This window comes from Lagenorhynchus albirostris, chromosome 14, assembly GCF_949774975.1.
Source record: "Lagenorhynchus albirostris chromosome 14, mLagAlb1.1, whole genome shotgun sequence".
Taxonomy (NCBI): domain Eukaryota; kingdom Metazoa; phylum Chordata; class Mammalia; order Artiodactyla; family Delphinidae; genus Lagenorhynchus; species Lagenorhynchus albirostris.
This window is the reverse complement of record NC_083108.1, coordinates 61,565,023-61,586,362: the sequence shown is the minus strand read 5'-3', so window position 1 is coordinate 61,586,362 and position 21,340 is coordinate 61,565,023. Positions and strand designations below refer to the sequence as shown.

At 63.8% G+C, this 21,340-nt stretch overlaps 1 protein-coding gene and 1 long non-coding RNA gene across 9 annotated transcripts in view; one reads left to right on the top strand and one right to left on the bottom strand.

Annotated features, from left to right (window-relative positions):
- ARVCF (ARVCF delta catenin family member) overlaps window positions 1–21,340 on the bottom strand; it is a 36,031-nt gene that overhangs the window by 1,663 nt on the left and 13,028 nt on the right. For 2 of the 8 annotated variants that reach the window (XM_060120758.1, XM_060120756.1), the window contains exons 2-16: window positions 17,318–17,545; window positions 8,905–9,063; window positions 8,276–8,796; window positions 6,835–7,334; window positions 6,097–6,280; window positions 5,190–5,307; window positions 4,671–4,842; window positions 4,156–4,173; window positions 3,071–3,142; window positions 1,686–1,813; window positions 1,330–1,480; window positions 1,035–1,233; window positions 808–919; window positions 617–707; window positions 348–401 (exon numbers count right to left, since the gene is read on the bottom strand). In XM_060120758.1, the coding sequence (XP_059976741.1) occupies window positions 348–401; window positions 617–707; window positions 808–919; window positions 1,035–1,233; window positions 1,330–1,480; window positions 1,686–1,813; window positions 3,071–3,142; window positions 4,156–4,173; window positions 4,671–4,842; window positions 5,190–5,307; window positions 6,097–6,280; window positions 6,835–7,334; window positions 8,276–8,796; window positions 8,905–9,063; window positions 17,318–17,527 (2,689 nt within the window). In that variant the 5' untranslated portion in view covers window positions 17,528–17,545. Of the gene's footprint in view, window positions 1–347; window positions 402–616; window positions 708–807; window positions 920–1,034; window positions 1,234–1,329; window positions 1,481–1,685; window positions 1,814–3,070; window positions 3,143–4,155; window positions 4,174–4,670; window positions 4,843–5,189; window positions 5,308–6,096; window positions 6,281–6,834; window positions 7,335–8,275; window positions 8,797–8,904; window positions 9,064–13,926; window positions 14,070–17,317; window positions 17,546–21,340 lie in introns of those variants that run through there. The other 6 variants (XM_060120759.1, XM_060120757.1, XM_060120761.1 and 3 more) reach the window with 4 other exon arrangements.
- On the top strand, window positions 14,325–17,714 carry LOC132503896 (uncharacterized). Its single transcript, XR_009534661.1, has 3 exons — window positions 14,325–15,364; window positions 15,530–15,709; window positions 16,571–17,714. It is a non-coding gene; the product is annotated as an uncharacterized LOC132503896 (long non-coding RNA).

Genomic DNA, 21,340 nt, shown 5'->3' with positions numbered 1-21,340 from the left:
GGAGGCAGGAGAGGACTCTGAGGCAGGCACCAGGCGTGGATCTCCCTCTCAGCCCAGGATGCATCTGGAGAGGGCCCCCACCTAGCCCGCTCTGAGCCAGGCCTTCTCACGGCCCCTCCCGTGCGGTGGGCCTTGCAGCCTCTCCCGTTCCCCACCAGCAACTCAGAACCCTCCAGCTGCCCCCTCAGCTGCCAGACAGGACACCCTGGCTGGGCAGTGACCCCTCCCTGGCTGCCCCACCCCTCACCCCTGAGCACCCCTAAACCAAATCTTTTTTCCAACCACACCTCCTCGGAAGGTCCTCCCCACACAGACTATAAGCAGCCTGTACCTGCACCTGCCCTCACCTGGGCCAAGTGCCTCCATGGGGATCATGTCCCGGCTGCCTGGTTTCTCACCGTCTGCAAGGTACGAGCGGGTGGCTGGCTGGTTGCAGCGGTGGCAGGGGACCAGGGCTGGCCTCAGCCTGGTGCCAAGGTGAACACCACGGGTGGAGAGGATTGGGGAGGGGAAGGGAGGGGGCCATCTTCCTGGAGGAAGGTCGGCCTCCCTCTACCCCTCAGCAGGGTGGAAGGACACTCCTGAACCTCAGGATGGACCCCTGCCTCATACTCACCCAGGCTCTTGTCCACCAGCGGCAGTGTGCTATCGTCCAAGCCTCCGGGACTCGGTGGTGCCTTGGGGCCCTTGGCATTAGCAGAACCCGACTAGGGGGAGGAGGGCACATAACAGATGGGGTGGGTCGGGGTGCTCCCACGGGGTACCCAGCCTGGGCGAAGTGAGAGAGAAGGGCCGGGTGGGCCGAACCTGGAAGCGCGCCTTGGTCCAGCCGTCCCTCTGCAGAGCACCACGCAGCTCCTTGTAACTCCACACCGTCTGCAGCACGTGGGATGCGGCCTTCGCCTCGCGCACCGATTGGCTGCGGTCCGGGCTGGGGTCAGTGTCTGGCCAAGACGGCCCTGCTCTGGCCCCACCTAGGCCCCGCCCCGCCCACCTGGGGGCACCTCCTGCCCACCTAAGCCCCACCCACCCACCTGGAGGCGCCAAGTGCCACCAGCGCAGGCACGCCGCGGGCCTGCAGCAGCGAGCGCGCGTTGTCCAGGCTGTCAGACACGATCTCATGGATGGTGTTGAGCACGGCCACCACTGTGTCCTCCTCCAGACAGGCCCCGGGCCGCGCAGGTGCCTGCGCGCTGCGCACATTTCGCACGAGCTCGGCCATGGCGTAGCTCCCTGCAGGCAGGGGCTGTAAGGACACTCCGGTGCCGGCAGGAGGGGGGCCGCGAGGAGCGGGTGGCCCGGGCCCCAGACCCCCGTCCCCGCCCTCACCGATGAGGTCCTTGTTGCGCCGGTCCAGCGAGAGGTTGCGCAGGGCGATGGCGACGGCGCGCACCACCTTGTCGGTCTCCGACTGCAGCAGCTCCACCAGCACCGGCAGCCCGCGCTCCTTGCGCACTGTGGCGCGGATGTACGTGGCCCACTGCGGCGGGGGTGTGAGGTGTGCTCAGTGCTGGCCGCGCCGCACACACCAGACGCTCGCCTACCTGAGCCCTGACCGCTCCTCCGGCTGGACTGTTCTTCTCCCCCGCCTGACAAAGCCCTCCCCCAGCAGCTCCCCCAGCATCTCCACCGGGAATGCTCCTGGGATTCCCTCGGCCTCCTCCCTGCCAGGCTTGGCCTCTCACCACCCAGTTGCCGGCACTGAGGTTCTGCAGGGCACCGGCTGCGGCCTCCAGAGTGTTGAAGTTCCGACTCTCCGTCAGGAGGGACAGGTAGAGACGCACTACCTCGGGCTGGTACAGCAGCTCGAAGCCTGCGCACGGAGCACCCGCAGCCCACAGTCACCCAGGCCGCCCCATCACCCCCTACCCCCTCCTCAGCCCTCCCAGGGAAGGGCGAGCTGTGGCCCAGGATGGCTGTGGCATCATCAGGAATGTTTAGCAGCAACATGTTCACCCCTTAGCCACCGAAGAGTAAAAAGCCTTCCCACTTCACAAGGCAATCAACCCAAGCTCTGAGGTAGCAGCGGGTTTAGGCGAGGTCATTCTTCCTTGACTCCACTGCCAAAGAAATGGGACCTGCCTGATGCTGGAGCTTCCGGGAGGCCTGGGGTGGGGAGGGAGGCAGTAACCACAGCTGCTCCCCTAGCAACAGGACTCAGACTCCCTAGCAACAGCCCCCCCACCCGTATATAAGGCCCACCCTCCCTGTCAGAGCCACTCAACCACTCCTCGTTCCTCATCAATTGAGGCTCCAGCCTGGCAGCAGAGCCACCCCACAGTGCTCCAGAGAGGAGGGCGGAGCAGCCTTCCAAGTCTGCCCCCACATTTAGGCTTCTGTGTCCCTGGACATTTCCTCCCCTCCCCCGCACGCCCCACGTGTCATCACCCCTTCTCCAGTTCTCATGTCCCATACTCCCTCCACTCCAGCCTCCTGTCCCCCAAATGCTCCAAGCACTTGCCCCTGCAGGGCATTTGCATGGGCTGGTCCCTCTGCCTGTGATGCTTCCCCCCAGACCTCCACGGCTGCGCTGCTGCACCCTGCTCTTGGGCATCTGGGCTTGCAGGGTAGACCTCTCTCACCCAGGCTGGATTCCCAGTGCACAGAGAAGTGCCACACAGAGTGGGGCTCCGATGGACACAGGGAGCGAGAAGCTTGAACCGCTCCCCCACATGACCTGGGTGACCTTGCCCAGCCTCCCAACTGGATCTGACTGCACCTCGGGGCTCCAAAATCCCTAGGAGTGAACCCGGGCTCCTCGGCTAGCACAGGAGGCCCGGCCCAGCTAGGCCTCACTCCAATCCCTGCCAGCCTCTCATGTGCTATGTGACCTGGCAAGTGCCTGGCTCCTCCCTGCCTCTGCGCCCACACCCTGCCTGAAATGACCTGTGGCACAGACCCTGATTCTGAGCCCTGAGCAGGTGCCCAGGGACTGCACAGTCCTCCGAGGAACCCCACACCTGTAGGCCTCAGTTTCCCCACGAGATCCCCAAGGCCCTTCAGCCGCTTGGTGGTACAAAGCTTAACTCCTGGACAGGCCTCGGCCTGGATTCCACCTCCCACTGCTCACCTTTGGCAGCCTCAGTCCGCTTGGGTAGGTCCAGAGTGTCAAAGTTCCGGTCCATCTCACCATCCCTCTTCCCTGGAACAGAAGGGCAGTGGGAGGTAAGGTGGACCCTGCAGGGTGCAAGTATGTGTCAGGAGGGGTGAGGACAGCACCCCCACATCCAAGACTGGGCACCAAGAGGCCTGGGAACAGAGCACTGCTCTGAGTCAGGCAGGCAGCTCTGCCCAAAGGGCAGTGGTGGCAGTTAGGCCTAGGGAGGTCCGAGCCCTGCCTGAGCTGCCAGGACTCATCCTCCATCGGGTGCTGGGAGCTACACTGCAGATCCTCCCGATGGGCTCCTTGGGCCCACCATGTGTGTGAACTGAGGGGCCCAGGAGCCCAGGCTGGGGCAGGGAGGTGCAGACAGGGAAGCCAAGGGCTGGCAGGGACAGGACTTGCCTGGCTGCACAGTGAGGCGGGGCTGGAGCCAAGAATCCCACTCATGGGGAAACTGGCCCCTGTCTGGGGCCAGGACCCAGCCCTGGGCTCTGCTGGCCAGGAGACCCCCCACTCGCAGGCCCCTGCAGCAGCCCCACCTAACACCCGTCAGCCTCGGCCTGCACACCTCCGTGAGAGCCAGCTCACCACCTCCCGGCCGCCCTCCCGCTCAGATGAGGAACCTTCCCCTTCCTGGAAGGCAGAGCTGAGTTCAGACAATCAGGGGCCTGCCCTACCCAGCCTCCTGGGGCATTTGCATGGTCCCTCCATCTGAGCCACACCTGGCCCATCCCATCAGAGGGGCAGACCCTGCTCCCCAGTGCCCCTGGGAATGGACATGGCCAGGCCCTATCCACCCTTGGCTCTGAGGTTACAGAGGGACAGCCCCTCGGCCTCCCAACCAGCCCCAGGCTGACATTCCTGCAGTTGTCATGTCCACACAGTTGCCATGGAGATGGCTGCCTAGAGAAGGATCTGGGATCGGAACTTCCCAAGGATGAAAGGTCCTGCAGTTGTCATGGAGATGGCTGCCTGAGCAATGGGGGCGGGGAGGGGTCCCTGGTGCCCACTGCACCCACCAGGCCTGCACAGCAGGACAAACAGGGACTTACCTTCATGGAACCACTCTTCTGGGCGGCCGGAGGAAGCACAGGAGAGAGGAGAGGAGGCTGAGCGGGCAGCACCCCCATTCCCTCCCAAGAAATGTAGGGCAGAGGGACGGGGACTCTCACCCCGATTACTTTTGGGGGCTGAGTGCCCACAAGTGGGACGGGGATCAGAAAAGGCCAACGCAGTGGGGCAGGTGAAGGCAGTGTACAGACCCCTGGCAGCTGCACCCGATGTAGGGACGGCGTGAGGCAGGTGGGGTGCTGCCCCCTGGGCTCCCCAGGGTCCTCGGGTGTCCTGCCAATGCCAGGAGGCGGCGCTGTCCTCGGCACTTCCAAACTTGGGCCCCCAAGCCCTTCCTGGAGCTGAGGGCCTGGGTCCGGGCACCAGGGGGGACCACTGCACAGGTGGTCCTGGGCACCCTCCTTGGCTCCCTGAATGTGTCACCGGTGGGTGTGGAGGGCCTTCGGCTTGGCAGGGTCGGGGGTCCTAGAGCAGTACCCCAGTCCCACCCACACACCTTTGGCCTTCTTGCCACCAAAGCAGCCGGCGTCCTCCCTCCTCCGGCGCTGGGCACCCATGGCACTGCCCGGGGGCCTGGGCTCGGCCTCCTGGTACCTGTCAGCCCCCGGCACCTCCTTGTGCACGTGGTAGGAGAGGTTCCGCACGATGCACACGCAGTTCTCCACTGACTGCAGGGAGAGGGGGCTAGGGTACCGCTGGGGGGCACGGGACACTGACCGCTCCCCCAGGGAAGGTGCCACAGCTCGTGAGTGCAGAAGGGACCGGGTGTAGGATGGGGAGGCCTGGGTTAGGGGCCCACTCGGGCGAAACCCAGGGAGGGGCTGAGGAAGGAGCGGGGAGCACCTACCACACGCGGGACCTGGTCCAGGGCTTCAGGGCACACCTGCTGCCCTGCACCACACACCCGTCCCCTGTGCCGCCTGGATAGTCCAGGGCTCCTGCTCCGTTCCCCGACCCTTCATGGGAGGCTGCGATACTGACCCTGCCTGGGGCCTGCCAGGGCCTCCCTGCCTACCTTGTTGTCCGTGTCCTTCCTGCCCACGGCCGACTGCAGGGCGTGCAGGAGTGCGTCCACCAGCCCCTCACACTCACGGAGTCGCCGCCGGGCCTCTGCACCATCTGAGCTCACATTCCTGTGTGGCCAAGAGCAAGCCCTGTGACCCCAGCTCCAGCTCCGGGGTCTCATCTTATCTGCAGAACGTGCTCTGTGCCATGCCGTTAGGGCTGCTAGCAGATGACAAGAGGCTAGCAGTGAAGGTGAAGCAGCAATGGCCTGACTGCTGAGACCCCAGGAGGGGGCCCTGGCCTGGCATCTGTGTGGGGTGGGGGGTCCCCTGACTCTCAGCTGAACTGCAAAGGGACAGAAGTGGATCCAGACGCCTGAATCTGTGCAGTTCAGGGCTCCACCCTGTGCTAAGGACCCCAGAGGGCCATGGGGGCATATCCTGATGGACAGGCAGGACCGAGGGGACGCAGGACTGCCTGTGGGGTCTCTGCAGGGCCTCCAAGGGTGGTGGGGGGAGGGCAGGGGTCACAAGGAGGTGGGATGAGGCCTCTGAGGCAGACTGGAGAGGAGGATCCTAGCTCCCCTTCCCTGGGTGTCACAGGGATGGGTCGAAGCTGGGCAGGGATGGAGCAGGGGTACATGGGAGGGTGGCAGACATCCAGAGGCTGCCTGTGGGGGTGAGTACAGCCCCATCAGGCACATTCTCGGGACTCGGGCAGAAACTGTAACCTGGCTCTGACGCCGAGGCCTGGGTGGCTAGCTGTCTTCCATGTTATCTGGGACACAGGGACGTGGCTATTCCTAGGACAGCTGTCCCCAGGTGTGCATGCAGGCTCCGGTGCCTGGCTCCTGCCTCCTTGGGTGGGAACAGCCCTGGGAGGCTTCGAGGGGCACCTGAGCAAGGCCCCATGCACACCTCAAGCAGCCTGATGTGTTCTTGAAGACAGTCGTCCACTCAGCATCCCGTGGCTTGGAGTCTTCGTTGGGCTCTGGCTCCCAGCCCGAGTGTGGCACAATGACCTCATGGGTCAGCGTCTGCAGGCCGTGGTCAATGATGACCATCTTCAGGGGTTCGTAGGACGACAGGTTCCAGAGTGTGCCTGCAGGGTGCCATCGACCCGCCAGTGCTGACCACAGGCACTGTCCCCACAGGACCAGCTCAGGACCCACCCCGCCCTCTTCGGGCCCCAGCTCACGCCGGAAGACAGGAGTGACAAAAGCCACAAGAGGCCCTGGGTGCTGCTCTGGTGCGGGTGAGATGCACACGCCACACCGAGAGGGGGCTCCCCGGGGCGGGGAAGGAGCCCCCTAGAGGCCAGGACACATAGGAGGGGCTGGCAGGGAGCCTGGAGCTGGCATGTGCCTTCTTTCCCCCACCCCTTCCCAGCCACCCAGGCAGGTGGGACTATGCTCCTGGGGCCATGCCAAGAGGGGATCATCACATGACCCTGACCAGCCATGGTCCCCACCACTGCCCTGCTGGGGGGGCCAGAGAGGCAGGACCCAGAGTAGTCATGGTGGGGACATGGGAGCTGGCGGGGAGGGGGCCAGTGCCAGCCCCACCTGTGGCGGCCAAGTCCAGCGGTAGAGACCTGACACAGTGCCTAAGCCTGACTCCCGACTGAACCGCGATGCAGGCGGCCGGGCGCCTCACCTGTGACGAGCTCGCGGACCTCGCTGTCCCGGGCAGCCCGCAGCAGGCGCACCAGGGCAGGCACTCCGCCGCAGTCCCGGATGGCGGCCTTGTTGTCAGCATCCCTGCCATACGAGAGGTTCCGCAGTGCCCCACAGGCCCGGCGCCGCACCTCCGCCCGCGGGTGGTCCAGCAGGGCCACAAGCAGCGGCAGCCCCCGCAGCTGCCGCACGCGGCGCTTGACACCCTCGTTCTCAAAGCACAGGTGCTGCAGGTAGGCGGCCGCGTTGGCCTTCACGGGGTCCACGGGGTGCCGCAGCATGGCCAGCACCTCGGGCAGCTCGGGGTCCCGCCAGCGCGGCTCCTTGCGGGCACTGTCCACCGAGGGTGAGCGCCGCACTGCCCGGTCCAGGCTGCCCAGGCTGCCATGTTCTGGCTGGGCCAGGGGCGCCGTCGTGGCTGGGAAGGGGGGCCGCTCCTCCATCAGCTCACCGCCATCGTCCGCCACGTCCTCGTAGGCCCTGTGCAGGTGAGCACGGTGCATGACCGTCTTCTCGCGGCTGCTGGCTGGCCTTGCCCCCAAGCGGCCCCATCACACATTCTCCGGGGGACCATGAACCCATGGGGCAGGGCTGAGCCTAGAGCATCGTCGGTGCTGAGGGTCATACCCGACCCAGCAAGAACTAACTCACAGCCAGTGACAGAGCCAAACCCCAGCCAATGTCATCAGAACTTGTATCCCTCCCAGATGGGAGCTCACTCACTCCCATCACCAGGCAGTTTCCCTGACTCCCAGCTAAATGTGTGTCTACGAAACATCTGTCTGTGACTGGGGTCCCACCTCCCCATGAGGCCATGTCTGGCTAGTGCACCCCTTGCACATAGCCAGCCTGGTAGGACCATCTGAGGGGCCTCAGGCCACCAGTTCTCCAGGGCACAAGATGTCAAACCCACTTCCTAGGTGAGGGATTGGGGCTGGGGGTGGGCGAGTGTCTCGCCTGTGGCCACAAAGCATAATCCAGACCCAGGCAGTGGTCATGTTCCCACCTGACAGACAGAGAAGCTGAGGGCAGGGGAGACAGAACCAAAGGCTGCAGAGGGAAGGGAAGGACCGAGGGCCTGGGTTCTGGGTGCTCCTGTGATGGGGAAGGGGCTGGGGCCCAAGCTCAGAAAAATGCCCTGGGTCCCTTGGGCTTGTGTCTTCCGGGCCATCTGGCTGGAGCAGGGGCAGCAGGCATGGGCGCGTCACCAGATTCTCTTGCTCCAGACCCACAGGGAGGGTGCCCAGTGCAATCCCACAGCCCAGAGCCCGCCCTTGCCGCTGTCCCTGAGAAGAGCCAAGGCCAATTCAAACTAACGTGTGCGTTATTAACACAGCACCGCAGCGAGACTACCCGTGTGGTACTCTGCAAGGAGTGGAAGGCAGGCTTCCCGGAGGCAGTGACAGCGCATGGGGGCTCACCTGGTGCGCAGGCCCCGCCCACAGTCTGGCCTCCTCCGTGCGGCTGTGCCACAGTCAGCCTCCAGCTCCGGGCCCCCCTCGTCCTCAGCAGCCAGGCTGCGAGTGTCGTCCTCCAAGCCATACGGCTCTGCCTGGAACCGCTCGGGCTGGGAGCGGCCGGCTGGTGGCCCAGGCTCAGGGCCCGCGGGGAAGGCCTCCCGGCGGCTGGGCAGCGTGAAGCAGCCATCACCAGGGCCTGGGCCCAGGGGGCCTCCGCGCGGAGGCCGCACACCCAGCCCGCGGGACAGGCTGCCATAGCTGGGGACGTCGCGGGGCTCGTCAGGAAAGCCGCCTCCGCTGCCAAGGCAGGTGCGGGAGAGAGTGGCTGCCGGGCCACCCCCGCGCAGCAGGAAGTGTCGGTCCAGGGGGCCATCAGTGAAGGGGCCCAGTGGGTGGCCACCGTCCAGCAGGGGGAGGCCATCAGGGCCCACGGGCACCTGGCGCACTGTTCGAGTGGTCACCGTCTTGACTGTCTTGGTGACCTGGTGGGTGAGGGGGCAGCCTGTGGGCTGGCAGCCTGAAAGGCCAGGGTGGCCTCAGCCCTCCACCTGAATAATGGGTGGCCTGCAGGAGGCCAGGGCGAGGTGTACCTTGGTCTCAGTGCGACGAGTGGTGCCATCTTCCGATGTGACGATGGACACATGGGAGGTGGGGGTGCCAGGGTCCTCCTCCACCGTCACTGTCTCCTCCAGCACCTCAGGCGCCTCCGGCATCATGGCCAAAGAGGCCTGGCTGCCCGGGCTCTGCTCCTGGGCAAGGGGGCAGGTGTTGGTGGGAGGACCCCGTGCTCAGCAGCCCTGGGGCAAGGAAGCTCGTGCTGGCCTGGACGCCAGGAGGGCCTTCTTCCCCTGCCCCAGGGCCTGTCTCAGCCCCGGCTGGTGAGGACAGCAGCACATTCTTGCCTCTGAAAGCCGAGGGGCTGGTCCCCACCCCAGGTCCTCCTCGGGCTGATCTAGTGGATAAGGCCCTGGGCCCAGCGGCACAGTCTTGGGCAGCCCTGTCTGAGCTGCAAGCCCAGTTGCCACAGCTCCTGGAGGCCCAAACACCCACAGGACGCTCTCCTGACGTCACTCATCACCCCTGCCTGTGCCCTCCCTAAAGGATGGCTCTTTCCTGTGCCTCCTCCCTGCCCACCCCAGAAACCTTGGGTGCAGGGGGTGGCAATTTCAGCATTGTTCACCGACTCCCTGTGGCCACACCGAGGCTCCCACCATCCCCAAGGCCAGCTAGACACCCTCGCAGGACAGAAATACCCAACTCCCAGAATGCCCTGCGCACTCAGAACACCAAAATACCCTTGCCCCTTCCGGCCCAGATACTCTTGGGGTGCTGAGTGGGCAGGGCCTGGCCCTACCTCACTCGGGCCAGTGGCTGGTACCCCTCACTGAGGCCCTGGGTGTCATATCAGAGAGCCCAGAGAGGGTGGATTCAGGCCAATGTGGGCCCAGCTGATCCTTGATGGGAACCCTGGTGTCCCCTCCCCCACACACCCCCGGGTCTCCCCAGCCTTGGCCCTCAGCTCTCAGCCCCCCTTGCCAACATCCCCACAGGCAAGATGGTGCTGGAGAGAGGCTCTTCTAAAGCCCACAGGCCTACTGGCCAGATTCACCAGTGGGGAAACTGAGGCTCAGAGAGGCCAGGCCAGCCCACAGCACAGCTGGGCTGGACCCCTGCTATGCTGAGTGGCATGGGGACCCCAGGCCTCTGACCACCTGGGCGCCCCCCCGACCATGCCAACATCCCAGGATCAGCGTCTGGCCAGGACGGGTAGGAGCTGAAACCCAAGCTGCAGTGGGCGGGCGCGGGGGAGCACATTCCCGGGCAGCCAGGGCCGGGTCAGCAGGAGGACAGGTCCTGCTCCAGGGCCCAGGCCCGTGCCTTGTGGGATGGGTCCCCGCCTGGGCCCCAGGCCCCTGAAGCCTGCACAGACAGGGAGCTGAGGCCCAGGAAAGGCCAGCAGCTCAACCTGCATCTGCCTGGCACCAGAGCCCTGCTCTGCTCCCGTCCCCGGGCCCAGGAGCATGCAAGGCAAGGTGCCCAGGGCTGCCCTCGGGGCCTACCTCCCGAGGGCCTCGGGTGTGAAGTCTCCCCAGGTTGGGGTCCTGTCCTAAAGGAATGCATGTCCCCCCAAATATACACAGTGCTAAGGTTCTGGGCCCCTGCAGCCTCTTCAGGGGTCCCAGAAGCCTGCACCAACCTGCTGGGAGCATCCCTCAGGCTCTGGTGACAGAGGAAGAGGTCACAGAATGTGCCCCCTCCCCCAGAAGCAGGGCTTCGGAGGACAATATGTGATTTTATGAAAAAGAGAAACTGAGGCCTGACAGAGGAGAAAGGACTACCCAGAACTGCACAAACTGCTAACGGGGGATTTCAGGCATCCACAGGGAAGGGCTTTCAGTCACATGTCACCCCTCTGGGGCGACAGCCTTGGCTGCCGCCTTCTCAGTCCTAGAATGCAAGTAGTATGCCTGTCGGGGACCTGGCCAGGAAGGAAGGATGCTGTTCCTTGGGAAAGAGAAGTAAACTGAGGCCTGGGGTGGGGACACGCTGGTATGCGGCTGGGCAGGGTGGCCTGGCTCTTCTCTGAGGGCACTGGGGAGCTGGGGCGGTTCTGGAGCATAGGTTCAGGGACAGCATGCCCCTGCTGGGGCCTCGGCCGCCCCATCTGCACTTGGCAACTGTGGGAGCAAAAGTGTGGCTGGCAGTGAGCTCTCTGCTCAGCCGGGGAAGCGGGGGAGAAGCAAGGCCCCATGGCTGCAAAGCACAGGGAACAGGGAGTGCAGGGAGCAGGACTGACAGGAGGAGACCAGGTTGTCCAGGACACTGCCAAGAGTATGAACCCCTTAGTAGGTATGCATACATTTGCATACATTTAACCGTCTCCGAGAAGAGCCACTACCCCCTGGCCAGGCTTGGGCTGCTAGAGGGTGGCACAGGGGGTGTACATCTTGGACCTCAGTGCCAGGGGGGCCTGGCTGCTGCTTCTCACTCCAGCCTGCAGACACAATGCAGAACTGGGGGGAAGAGGGGATGGGGGTCCAGGAGAGCCAGTGGCCCAACAAGGCCTGGCAACCCTGCAGCATCAGCCACCAACACCCAGCCCGGGCAGCCCGGCAGCGGGATCCCAAGGCCCCAAGAGCCCTGACTGGCAAATGACCTCAGGGAGCTAAAAATGGTGATGACTTCACCCCGGTGGGCAGGGAGGCGGGAGCGTGAGTCAGCCGGCGATCACAGGGAGGCCCGGCCCCCGTTACACACGCCTGGGCACACACATGCAGAAAGGGACCTGGACACACATGTGCACGAACACCCATCCCAGCTCCCCGGCCCAGGCACGTCAGTTCACAGGCTCTCCCGACAGCACCCAGCACCGACATCCCCTCCTGCCTTCTACCTGCGTGTCCAGACTTCCTCAACCACCTATGCAGCATCTACCATGCGAGTCTCAGAGCCGGCAGGTGGGGGACCCAAGGCCTAGGGTAGAAGGAGCCCAAGGTCGACCCCTGCCTTGGGCCTCTGAAATGTCTTTGGGGTGAGAACATGGGGTCACAGACTGACTGACCAGGACACAGTCAGCTCTCAACAGAGGCTGCTGACCAGGCTGCCTGGATCCTCGTCTGGCCTCAAGGCCCTGCTCTAGGGCCCCATGTCCCATGGCCACCTACCCAGGCTGGCCCACCTCAGGAACCCCCAGCCCTGCAGTCCCAGATTACCCTCATACCCTAGACATGAACAACACCTGCAGCCTCCCCCACACCCCAAATTCCGCCAAGTCCTGTCAACTGCCTTACCCTCCCTCTGCCCTGGCACCATCCTTGCCTCTCCCGCTGGGATGACTGTCCAGCCTCCCATCAGCTCTCCCCAGGGCCCAAATCTGTCCCATGGTCCTCCCATCCATGGTCCACTTGGTCCAGGGGCCCTGGGTCTGGACCAGCAAGGGGCTGCTGTACACTTCTGGAGTTTCCCATGAGCTCCTGTGAACTTGTGGGAGGGGCCGAGCCCAGGACTCCAAGCAGGGGCGGGAGTGACCAGTATCCCAGAAAGGTGGACCCAACCACTGCTCTCAAGAGGGTCTCCAGAGGCCCAGAGCTGGAGGGCTCTGGCCCTGTCACACACCTGGGCTCAGCTTTCTTGTATGAAGACAAGAAGGACCCGGGGTGTCCAGGCCACAGGACAGGTGGGATAGTGCCAGTCCTGACTTTGTGACCAGATCTAAGGTGTGTGAGGCTCAGAAAACTGAGACATGGGACAAGACACAGAGGGGCCACCCCTGGGCAAAAGCCCACAGCAGCCTCTGGGGGCGCATGTGGGAATGGCGGAAGGAGGGGACAGAGGAAACAAGCCAAGTCACCACTGGTGGGGAGCTGGACTGGGGTCCCAGAGGCACAGATCCACCTGCAATGTCTGCCCTTGAGAGATGAGCACCCATGGTCTGGATCACGAAGAACAAGATGTGGGGTGGTTGTCCCACCCTGTCCACAGCCCCACCAGCACACGCAAGGGATAGATTAAGGTGGGATCCCACCCCTGGCTCCCACAACCCCCTGTCGAGGCTCTCAGAGAGCACGAGACGGCTGCTGCTGGATGAATGAGCCGAGGGGTGGAGGAATACCAGCCCCCCATCCAGAGCGGCCATCCTGGATGAAGTCCAGGCCAAGCCAGGCAAGCATCTCCCACCAGGGAGCAAGTCCTTGGCCATTACAGACGTCCTCTCCCTTGGTGCCCACAGTGGCGAACCCAGCCCTGGCTGACCGGGAGCTCCCCGCTCCACAGCAGCAGTCCACCTGCAAGGGCGCAGGCCCAGGATGAATGGCCAAGAGGCCAAGGGGCAGTAGGTGCCCAGCAGACTGGGGGAGCAAGCTTGTGGGCGACGGCAAGGTGGGCCATCACCCACCCTAGCTTTCCCAAGCCCAGCCCACACCCATCAGGCACACAGTGGCCCCACATTCCCCCAGCTCCCCTGAACTGGCCTCTCCATCTCTGGGGCAGGCAGGCACCTAGCTGTCCAGGTGAGCAGGTGTGTAGGAGACCTACCTCTTGCTCCTCCACTCTGCCTCAGTTTCCCCGCCTGTTAGGGGACCCCGCCCCTCTGAGCAAGAGTGCAGGCTGCCCGCGAGCCTTCCCCCATGCTGGTGCTGGGAGGAAGCCCCCCTCCGCCTCCGCACGTGAGCAGGGCAGTCCCCCAGCCCTCTCCCCACGTGCGCTGCCGCGGCAGACCCGGCTTGCATTAAAGCTCCGAAGCTCCTGCGCGGCCCCCAGAGCCGGGGCCCTGTGAATTTGGGGTAGGCCTAGTCGCACCACCCTCTCCAGATTCGGCCTCCCACCTGCGCAGAGGGTCTGCTCGGGAAGGCCCTGCCCACCACCCCGTCCCAGGCACCTGTCCCGGGCGCTGGCCCGGGTGCGCCCGCTCCCACCCCTCCACCCGCTCCCCGCACCCCCGGTGGCGCGCTCACTTCGCCGCCCCGCCCGGCCCCGGCCCGGGGGCGCAGACAATAGCCACCTCCGGCCGGCGGCTCCACGAACAAAAGCGGGTCCTCCCGGAGGGCCGGCGCCCCGCCCTCCGCCACCGGCCCCGGGACAGTGCCCCCTCCCGGGACCAAGTTCCCTCCAACCTGTCTGAGTTCGGCCGGCATCGGGCCGGGCGCGGGGGACGCGAGCCGGCGGTGGCGGCGGCTGGACTGGGTTCAGCTGCGGTGCCTCGGCCGCTCAGCTCGGGGTAGGCGGACTCGCTCCCAGCGGGGCCGACCTGGCTAGGCGCGACCAGCGGCCAATCGGGAGGGGCGGGACGGTGAGGCGAGCAGCCAATCGGGAGGGGCCAAGCTGGGGCGGGGTGGATAGCAGCCAATCGGCTGGGGTCTCACCCGGGAGGGGCGGGGCGGCGGGCGGCCAATTGGGCGGGGCGAAGCCCCGCCCCGACCGGCGCGGAGCGGGTCTTGCCTGCAGCCTTGGGCCAGGGTCGCCCTCTGCCCCTGCGGTCAGGTCAGTCAGGGCTTCCCCACCCCCGTACCGCGGAGGTAGCATTTTCCCGCCGAGTCCTCCTTCCCAGGCCTCGGTTTACCCCCAGTAAAAGAGCCCACAGCCCTACCCCTGCAGTTGAGGAAACAGTTCTGGCAATGCAGGGGCCAGTGTGGCTAAGGCATCCTGCAAGACCACCCTCCTGGCACAAGCTGCCCATCCCGGCTGCGACTCAGTTTCCCCTAGCTGTGAAATGGTGGCCTATAAGAGTATTGACGGCGATGTCGCTCAGGTTTCCTAGATCTGGCTCCAGGCTCTTGCCAACCCTCCAACACCTCCCCAGTAAGCGTCCCCACAGAGCTCAACCCGGGCCTGCACTGACCCACTTTCTCTTGCGTTCTCCCCATCAAGTCACAGAGGTCCAGGGGTCCCCCATCCTCTGAGAGGTGTCAGAGCAGATCAAAGGGAGGGGAGGGAGCACAACTCTTGGGTGACCCTGGACGAAAGCTTGTGGGGCCCAGCTGGCCTCAGATCCTCTCCCTTCCATGTCTTTGACCTATTGGGAAGTGGGAGCTAGAGGGGACGGTTAATCAGGGCTTCTCCTACTATGGTGCACTCCCCACCCCCAGCAGCCTGGCTTGGAGGTGCAGCCACCCTGGGGGTCTGGCTTGGCCAAAGGGAAGCGTACACACAGGGAAGGGTCTGGGCTGGGACCCTCTCGGGTCATACCCCGCAAACGCAAGCCAACGGCTCTCACACCAAGAACGAGAGGCTTATGCTCTGGGTTGAACAGAGCTGGGCCGGCCCACAAAGGTTCAGCAGGCTGGGCAAGAGAGGGGGCCTTAGCCTTGGCTTTCTGCTTCCCACCTGCTTCTCCCCAGACCCCACTCCTCTTCTAGGACACTCCATGCACATAGGCCATGCAACCAGCATGCTCAAGCACTCTGGGTGTCCACTGCATGTTCCTCTGAGTCTCAGTTTCCCTTGAGTTGTCCTTACCACTGGACCCCTGTAACTTCCATCCGTGGAGCTACCTGGGGCAGGAGCAGAAGACTGTACCACTGCCCTGAGAGAACTTGGCCTGAATGCTTACATGTGAGTCATTTCTGTCTTCTCCCAAATTTCACCATCTGTTACTGCCCTAGCCTCATCCCCCTCTTGGCCCAGCCCAAAGTTGGCCAGGTCCCTAAAGGTGTCCCCCGCCTCCACACACACACACATTGCTTGAGGGTCAGTCCTGCTCCAGCCAGCCTGCTCCAGGTGTCTGGAGGAGGTGACCCTTTCTGCTAGAGGATGAAGGGCAGGCAGCCAGCACTGTGGAGCAGCACCCCGAGACTCTCGACTCCCCAGCCCCAGCTACCTGCCTTGCCACCAGCCTCCAAGCTGCACAGATCCGGGCTCTAACACTGAGGACCAGGTCCAGGCAGCCGTGGCTCACAGGTGGGTCACTAGGCACCTCCTGCTGAGATGGGTCTGGGAAGCAGGTTTGGCATGGAGGCTGCCAGGCCTGGCCCGCTGGATGTGGCTGCCTCCACATCAGCCCTGCTAGTCCAGCCACAGCCCTGGGAACACACTCTCTCTGATCTCAGCCTGAGAAACCATCTCCTCCCAAGAGAGAAAACCAAGGGCAGGTCTTGGAGGGCCTTGGGTGGGGAGGGGTAGTGGGCGGGGAGGGTGGTGGCCTGATCTTCAGGCTGCAGCCCTCAGGAGGCCAGGGCAGCTCCAGGCTATGGGAATGTCTTCCCACAGGGGCGTTGACCTTCAGCAGCACCCTCTGGGCTGGAGGCCAGAAAGGAGGCCCTTTCTGGCCTGGGAGGGCTGGAAAGAGGGCCTGGAGCCTAAAGAGTGGCCTTGGGGTCATGGGCTGCCACTGTCCCTGTGTGGCCCAGCGGGCTGTTCTGCTCCCCAAATTTGGGGGTGCAGGCCTCACCCTTTGGAGTGCCTGGGGTCCAGGGGGCCACAGGGGTGGCCCTCACACGTAGACCCACCTGGCCTCAGTTCCAGCCTCCCATGAACTGGCTGTGCGGCCACGTCAGCACCAGCTGGCTTGGAAAGACAGCTACCCAGTGTGTATGGGCCCACTGAAGATGCGCCTTCAGCTCTGACTGTGGACCATGCTGGGCCGTGCGTATGGATCACCCACTGGTAGATGAGGACATCAAGGCTTGGGGGCAGTTACTGGCCAGGTCCCCCAGCCTGACACAGACCACTGCTTCTGAGCCCCAAATGCCCAGGCTAGATGAAGCTAGCGCACTGGGCCAGTCTCCACCAAGACCCGTAACCCCCTCCTTTTCTCTCCAGCCACAGAGGTCCAGGCCGCCCCAAGCCGCCAGCACATATGTGCCGGGCCCCCACAGCCAGCAGCCCGTCTGGCTCCCTGGAGCTCTGCCCATGCCCTGCCCTGCATCTCAGTCAATCACAGGAACTGCAACAATCACAGCAAACTCCCTCCTCCCCCACCAGCACCCCAGGAGCCAGGCGCTATTGCCCCATCTGAAGGTTCGGTACTGGGGCACAGCTCGTGTCGGGAGGACCCCACGAGGCCTCCTGACCTCACTGTACATCCCAACTTCAGAGTTCTCAGGGCCTGGCCAAGAGCAGACTGGGCTCTACACCTCCTGGGGCTGAGCAGGGGCAATGGCCAGTCACCTGCTGGGCTGCAGGCAGAGCCTCAGCCCTGCTCAAGCCTCCCCCGGGGCTGACCCACTGACTGATGCCGGCAACGAAGGCAGAGAGACTCCGTGGAAGCAAAACCCTCAGTGTCACCAGGCTGACTGCTGAGCCGCCCAGAACAGACCCCGCCCAGCTGTCTGGGCCCTGAGGGCTCACACAAGTGGAAAGTGCTGTTCTGAGGGTTGGGCTGTGTCCTGCCCATTTGTCACATGATGCCCTGCATACCCAAGGGGGTTGGAATCCCACTTTCTTTCCCTCCCCAGAGGCCCCAGGTCGTGCAATGAGCCACTGCATGCTGGCTTGTGGTCCACCTAGGCCCCTTGATTTTTTCCCCACTTGGCCATTTTCACCCTTCCTGAGTCCCTGGGCTGTTACCTGCAGGACAAGCTGTTGCCAGGCCATCGACAAGGGCTGCCCACTGCCCACGCCACTGCTGCCCATGCCAGGCTGCTGGGCACGCTCCAGCTGCAGGGCAACATGGCGCCGTTCCTGCTCCAATGCCCGTGTCAGCCGCTCGAAGCGGGCCTCCTGCTCCTTCACTGAGGCCAGGATGCTGGCAGCCGAGTGCACGTTGCAGTCCTCCATGACCAGGATGCTGGCTGACTGCAGGCAAAGCAGAGCAAGTCAGGGTGGGGCCAGGGCGGGGGACTGGAGAGGCCGTCGTGGGCCCCCTGCCCACCCCACTCACAGATCACATGACTCACTCCCAGACCACATCATCCAGCTCTCTGGAGAGAAGCCACATTGATTAAATTCTAAATTAAAAGCCATTAATCCAAGGCTGGCCGGAAGCAGCCAGCTCCCTCCCTGTGGTGTGTGGGGCTCTGACCCGGGCTCCCTGCTTCCTGCCAGGCCCAGCAGAACCTCGGACCATGGGTGTCCCAGAGCCTGCTGGGGAGGGAAGGGAAGGGGAGGGAAGGGAAGGAAAGAAAGAGCTGGTGTGACCAGCTCTCAGACCTCCCAGGCCCTCTGCTGTCCAAAGCACATGCCAGTTCACCCCACCCTCAGGGCACCAGCACAGGCCCATCTCACTGAGGTGGGCGCTGGGTCCCAGAGAGGGTGGGGGACCTGTCTGTAGCCACACAGCTCGCACGGCAGAGCTGGCACACTAGTTGGCAGGGAGTGAGAAGTTGCTCCGCAGCCGCTGGGTGCCTGGCCACCTAGGCAGGTGCGGGGATGACGCGGGCCTGCAGACCAGTGGTCCCACCTCCACTCCCAGCCACGCTGGCTGGGAGCAAGGGCGGTGTCTACCCCATGCATACAGCCTGGCTGAGATTCCGTGTCCAGAAGTGGCCCATGTGCCTGACGCCTGACCCCGAAGGAGGCTGAGGGCAGGGGCCTGGGCGCCTGAGGCCCAGCGTCTGGAGAGAGTCAGGCCTGCCCGGGCCCCAGCCCAGCGCTGCCCCTGTGGGCCCCCGGGGAGCGGGTGGGGGCAGTGGGAGCTTGGCAGCTGCAAAGACGAGCCAGAGCCAGCGCTTTTCCTTACCAGTTGCTCCCTGGCTGACCAGCATGTTTGCTTTTTGTGGGCAAAGAGCAGCAGAAGTATGTGTGCTCAGACCCAGGCGCACAGCAGCGGGTGGGGCGCAGGCCACGCGGGGGCTCCATGTGCAGCACAAAGCCTGACCCAGGCCAGCCCGCCAAGGCCATACCAACATGGGGCCTGGGCATGGCTGGCAGTACCCCTGAAGGGTCAGCTCTGCTGCTCATGGGCCCCTGGGGAACCGGCTGCAAGGACAGAGCCCTGGAAAGGAAGGGTCAGCGCTGGGCTTGGCCATACCAGTGCCAGCTGGGCCAGGGGTGCGGGTGCACTTCAAGGTGAAAGGACAGCACAGAGACTCCCTCAGCACCCGCAACAGCTGGGGAAATCAAGGCCCATCGAAGAGACAAGCGTGGGTCCAGGGCTGGGCTCCACTTCCCCAGCACCTGTCACATAAATGAAACAGCAACGAACTGAATTCCTGCTGGGAGAGGTGGTGGTCAGCACGGGGGTGGTGGGCTGGCTGCAGACCCACGTGATAACATGGAAGGCAAAATATGCATGAATTTTTAAGATGGACCATGAGACTTCAAAGATGCTTTACCCAGCTGATCCTGGGTAGAGGTCGGCTCCAGACTTGCTTCCTCTGCTGTCCCGGGAGGCCTGGGGGCCGCCAGGTAAGTGCCATGTGCGGGACCTCAATGACCCTCTCTCTCCTCTCTGGCCAATGCCTTCCCAGCCTCTGTTCCCCTGCGAGGGCCCCACACTGCCTGCTGGGCAGGCCCCTCCCGCCCCTGCCCAGACCAAGCCACCAGCTTCCTGAGTCCTCGGTGGAGGCCGCTCCTCACCACGCTTGCCCGTCACCCATGGGGTGGATTTAGGAAGAGGACAGGGACACATGTGCCATGCAGACACAGGCAGCCTGTCCTGGGGCACATGTCCAGGCCTAGGTACCCCAGGAGTGGCCCCAGGTGGGTGGATGTTGGGTGGATGGAGGGATGGAAGGGCAGGAGACCGGGTGGAAAGGGACACAGATGAACAGTGAGGGGACGTATGGAGGCTGCCAGGAGGGGGCTGCATGGGAGGGTGGGTGGGTACGGAGGCAGCAGGGTGGGGGGAGAATGGGAGGCGGGCAGGAGGAATGAGTGGACGGGTAGTTGGGTGGATGAATGGGTGAGCAACGGTGAGGCTGAGAAACACTCCTGGGAAGGGGCCCCCAAACCCGCTGGGGCACCACTGTGACCAGCGCCCGCTCCCCCATGAGGGTGCAGGCACACGGAGGAACTGAGGAGATGCCCACCCTCCCCCGAAACCATGCCCACACTCAGCATCTTCCTGCTAAATCAGCCGCTCCTCCTCAGAAGGAGTCCAGCCAAACCCTGCTCCAGAAATTATGGGGACAGAGTCCAATCTGGGTTGAGGAATTAGAGGAATTTCCTACGGGTCAGGCTGGCAGGAGGCCTGGGCTCCAGTGCTGACCCCTCGCCGGCCATTTGTTGGTACACTGCCCACTGCCCCAACCTTCACAAGGGGAGGGAGGGGACTGGCTACGGGTGGAGCCTCCTTTCACACCCCTGGCCCCACCCACTTGATGGGGAGGAAAGTAGGCAGCAGGGGTGCTGAAGGCCACCCACCTGGGAATGCACGGTGTCCCCCCCATGCTGCCAGCACTGTTCAGGCCTTGCAAGTGCCCATCTTTACCCTACCGCCCCTGCCGTGGTTGGATGGTGCCCACAGCCATGGGGACAGCTTCTGGCCAAGCCCACGAGGACGGGCACTGTGCCACGGCCAGGACCACAGGGTCACCCGTAGTTGGTGTAATGCGGGGGTCGCAGGGTGAGGGGGGGCTTGGATGGGAAGAGTCCGCGCTTGACCTTAAAGCAGTGGAAGGAACTGCCAAGGAAAAAGGACCAGCTTGCCTTTGTGAGAATGAAACATTTCTAAACATCCAGAAAGAGTGCCACGTGCTGTGGTTGTGGCTTGCTTTTCAAGTGTAGCGAGCGTTTCAGACAGACAACAAGTGGGACTGTACATGTAGACACGGCTCCACTGCTGCGGAAGATGCGTGGGCACGTGGGGACACGTCACACTACTCTCCACTGTTGTGTATGCAATTTTCCATGATATGGGAAGTAGAAGAAAACGACAAAGAAAACGAAAATACTGTCAACATACTGGGATCGTCTTCACAACATCCAGTAGAAAAGTGATATCCTTCATCTATACGGTGACTATATAAGTCAGTAGGAAAAACCAAACCCCAACTCGAGGTGGGAAAAGGTCATCAACAAGGCATGTGGCCCAGAGATAAGGTGCGAAGGATGAGTGTGGAAATGGTCGCGCGCGCACACACACACATATACACACGCACTGGAAAGAGGGCGTGTCGGCTGCAGCGGTGCTCTGGGTGGAGGGCTCCTGGCCCACAGGTTGCAGCAGGTCCGAAGTTCTGCACGTACCCATGTTCTAAGAGCTACTGCCTTCGAGAGAGGCAAGTAAGAAATGGGAAAGCAGGTGCCCCTCCCCCACCCCAGCAGGCCAGGCAAGTGAGCGCGAGGCCAGGGAACTCTCCCCAGGGGCTTGGGCGTTGCCGCCCGCCACCTGAGGGAAGCAGCTAGGTTTTCAGGGAGCTGGGAGAACTGTAACAGAATTCAGCCTGGAAATTGGGTTTCCCTAGCAGAGGAGGTGACCCTATCGCCACCTGGACCCGACACCATGGGGGTGGGAGGTGGACGGAGATGGCCCCTCAGTGACCTCCTCCTGCCCCCAAACCGTCCCTGTGGACACCCAGCAGCACCCACTGACCACACAGAGTACAACTACTCTGTGCAGGGGGAACGGTCTGGGCGGTTCTTCCCAAGGGGCTCTTGCCCTGCACTGATGGGGCGCCCTGGGCTAAGGGAGAGCCAGGTCCCTGGCAG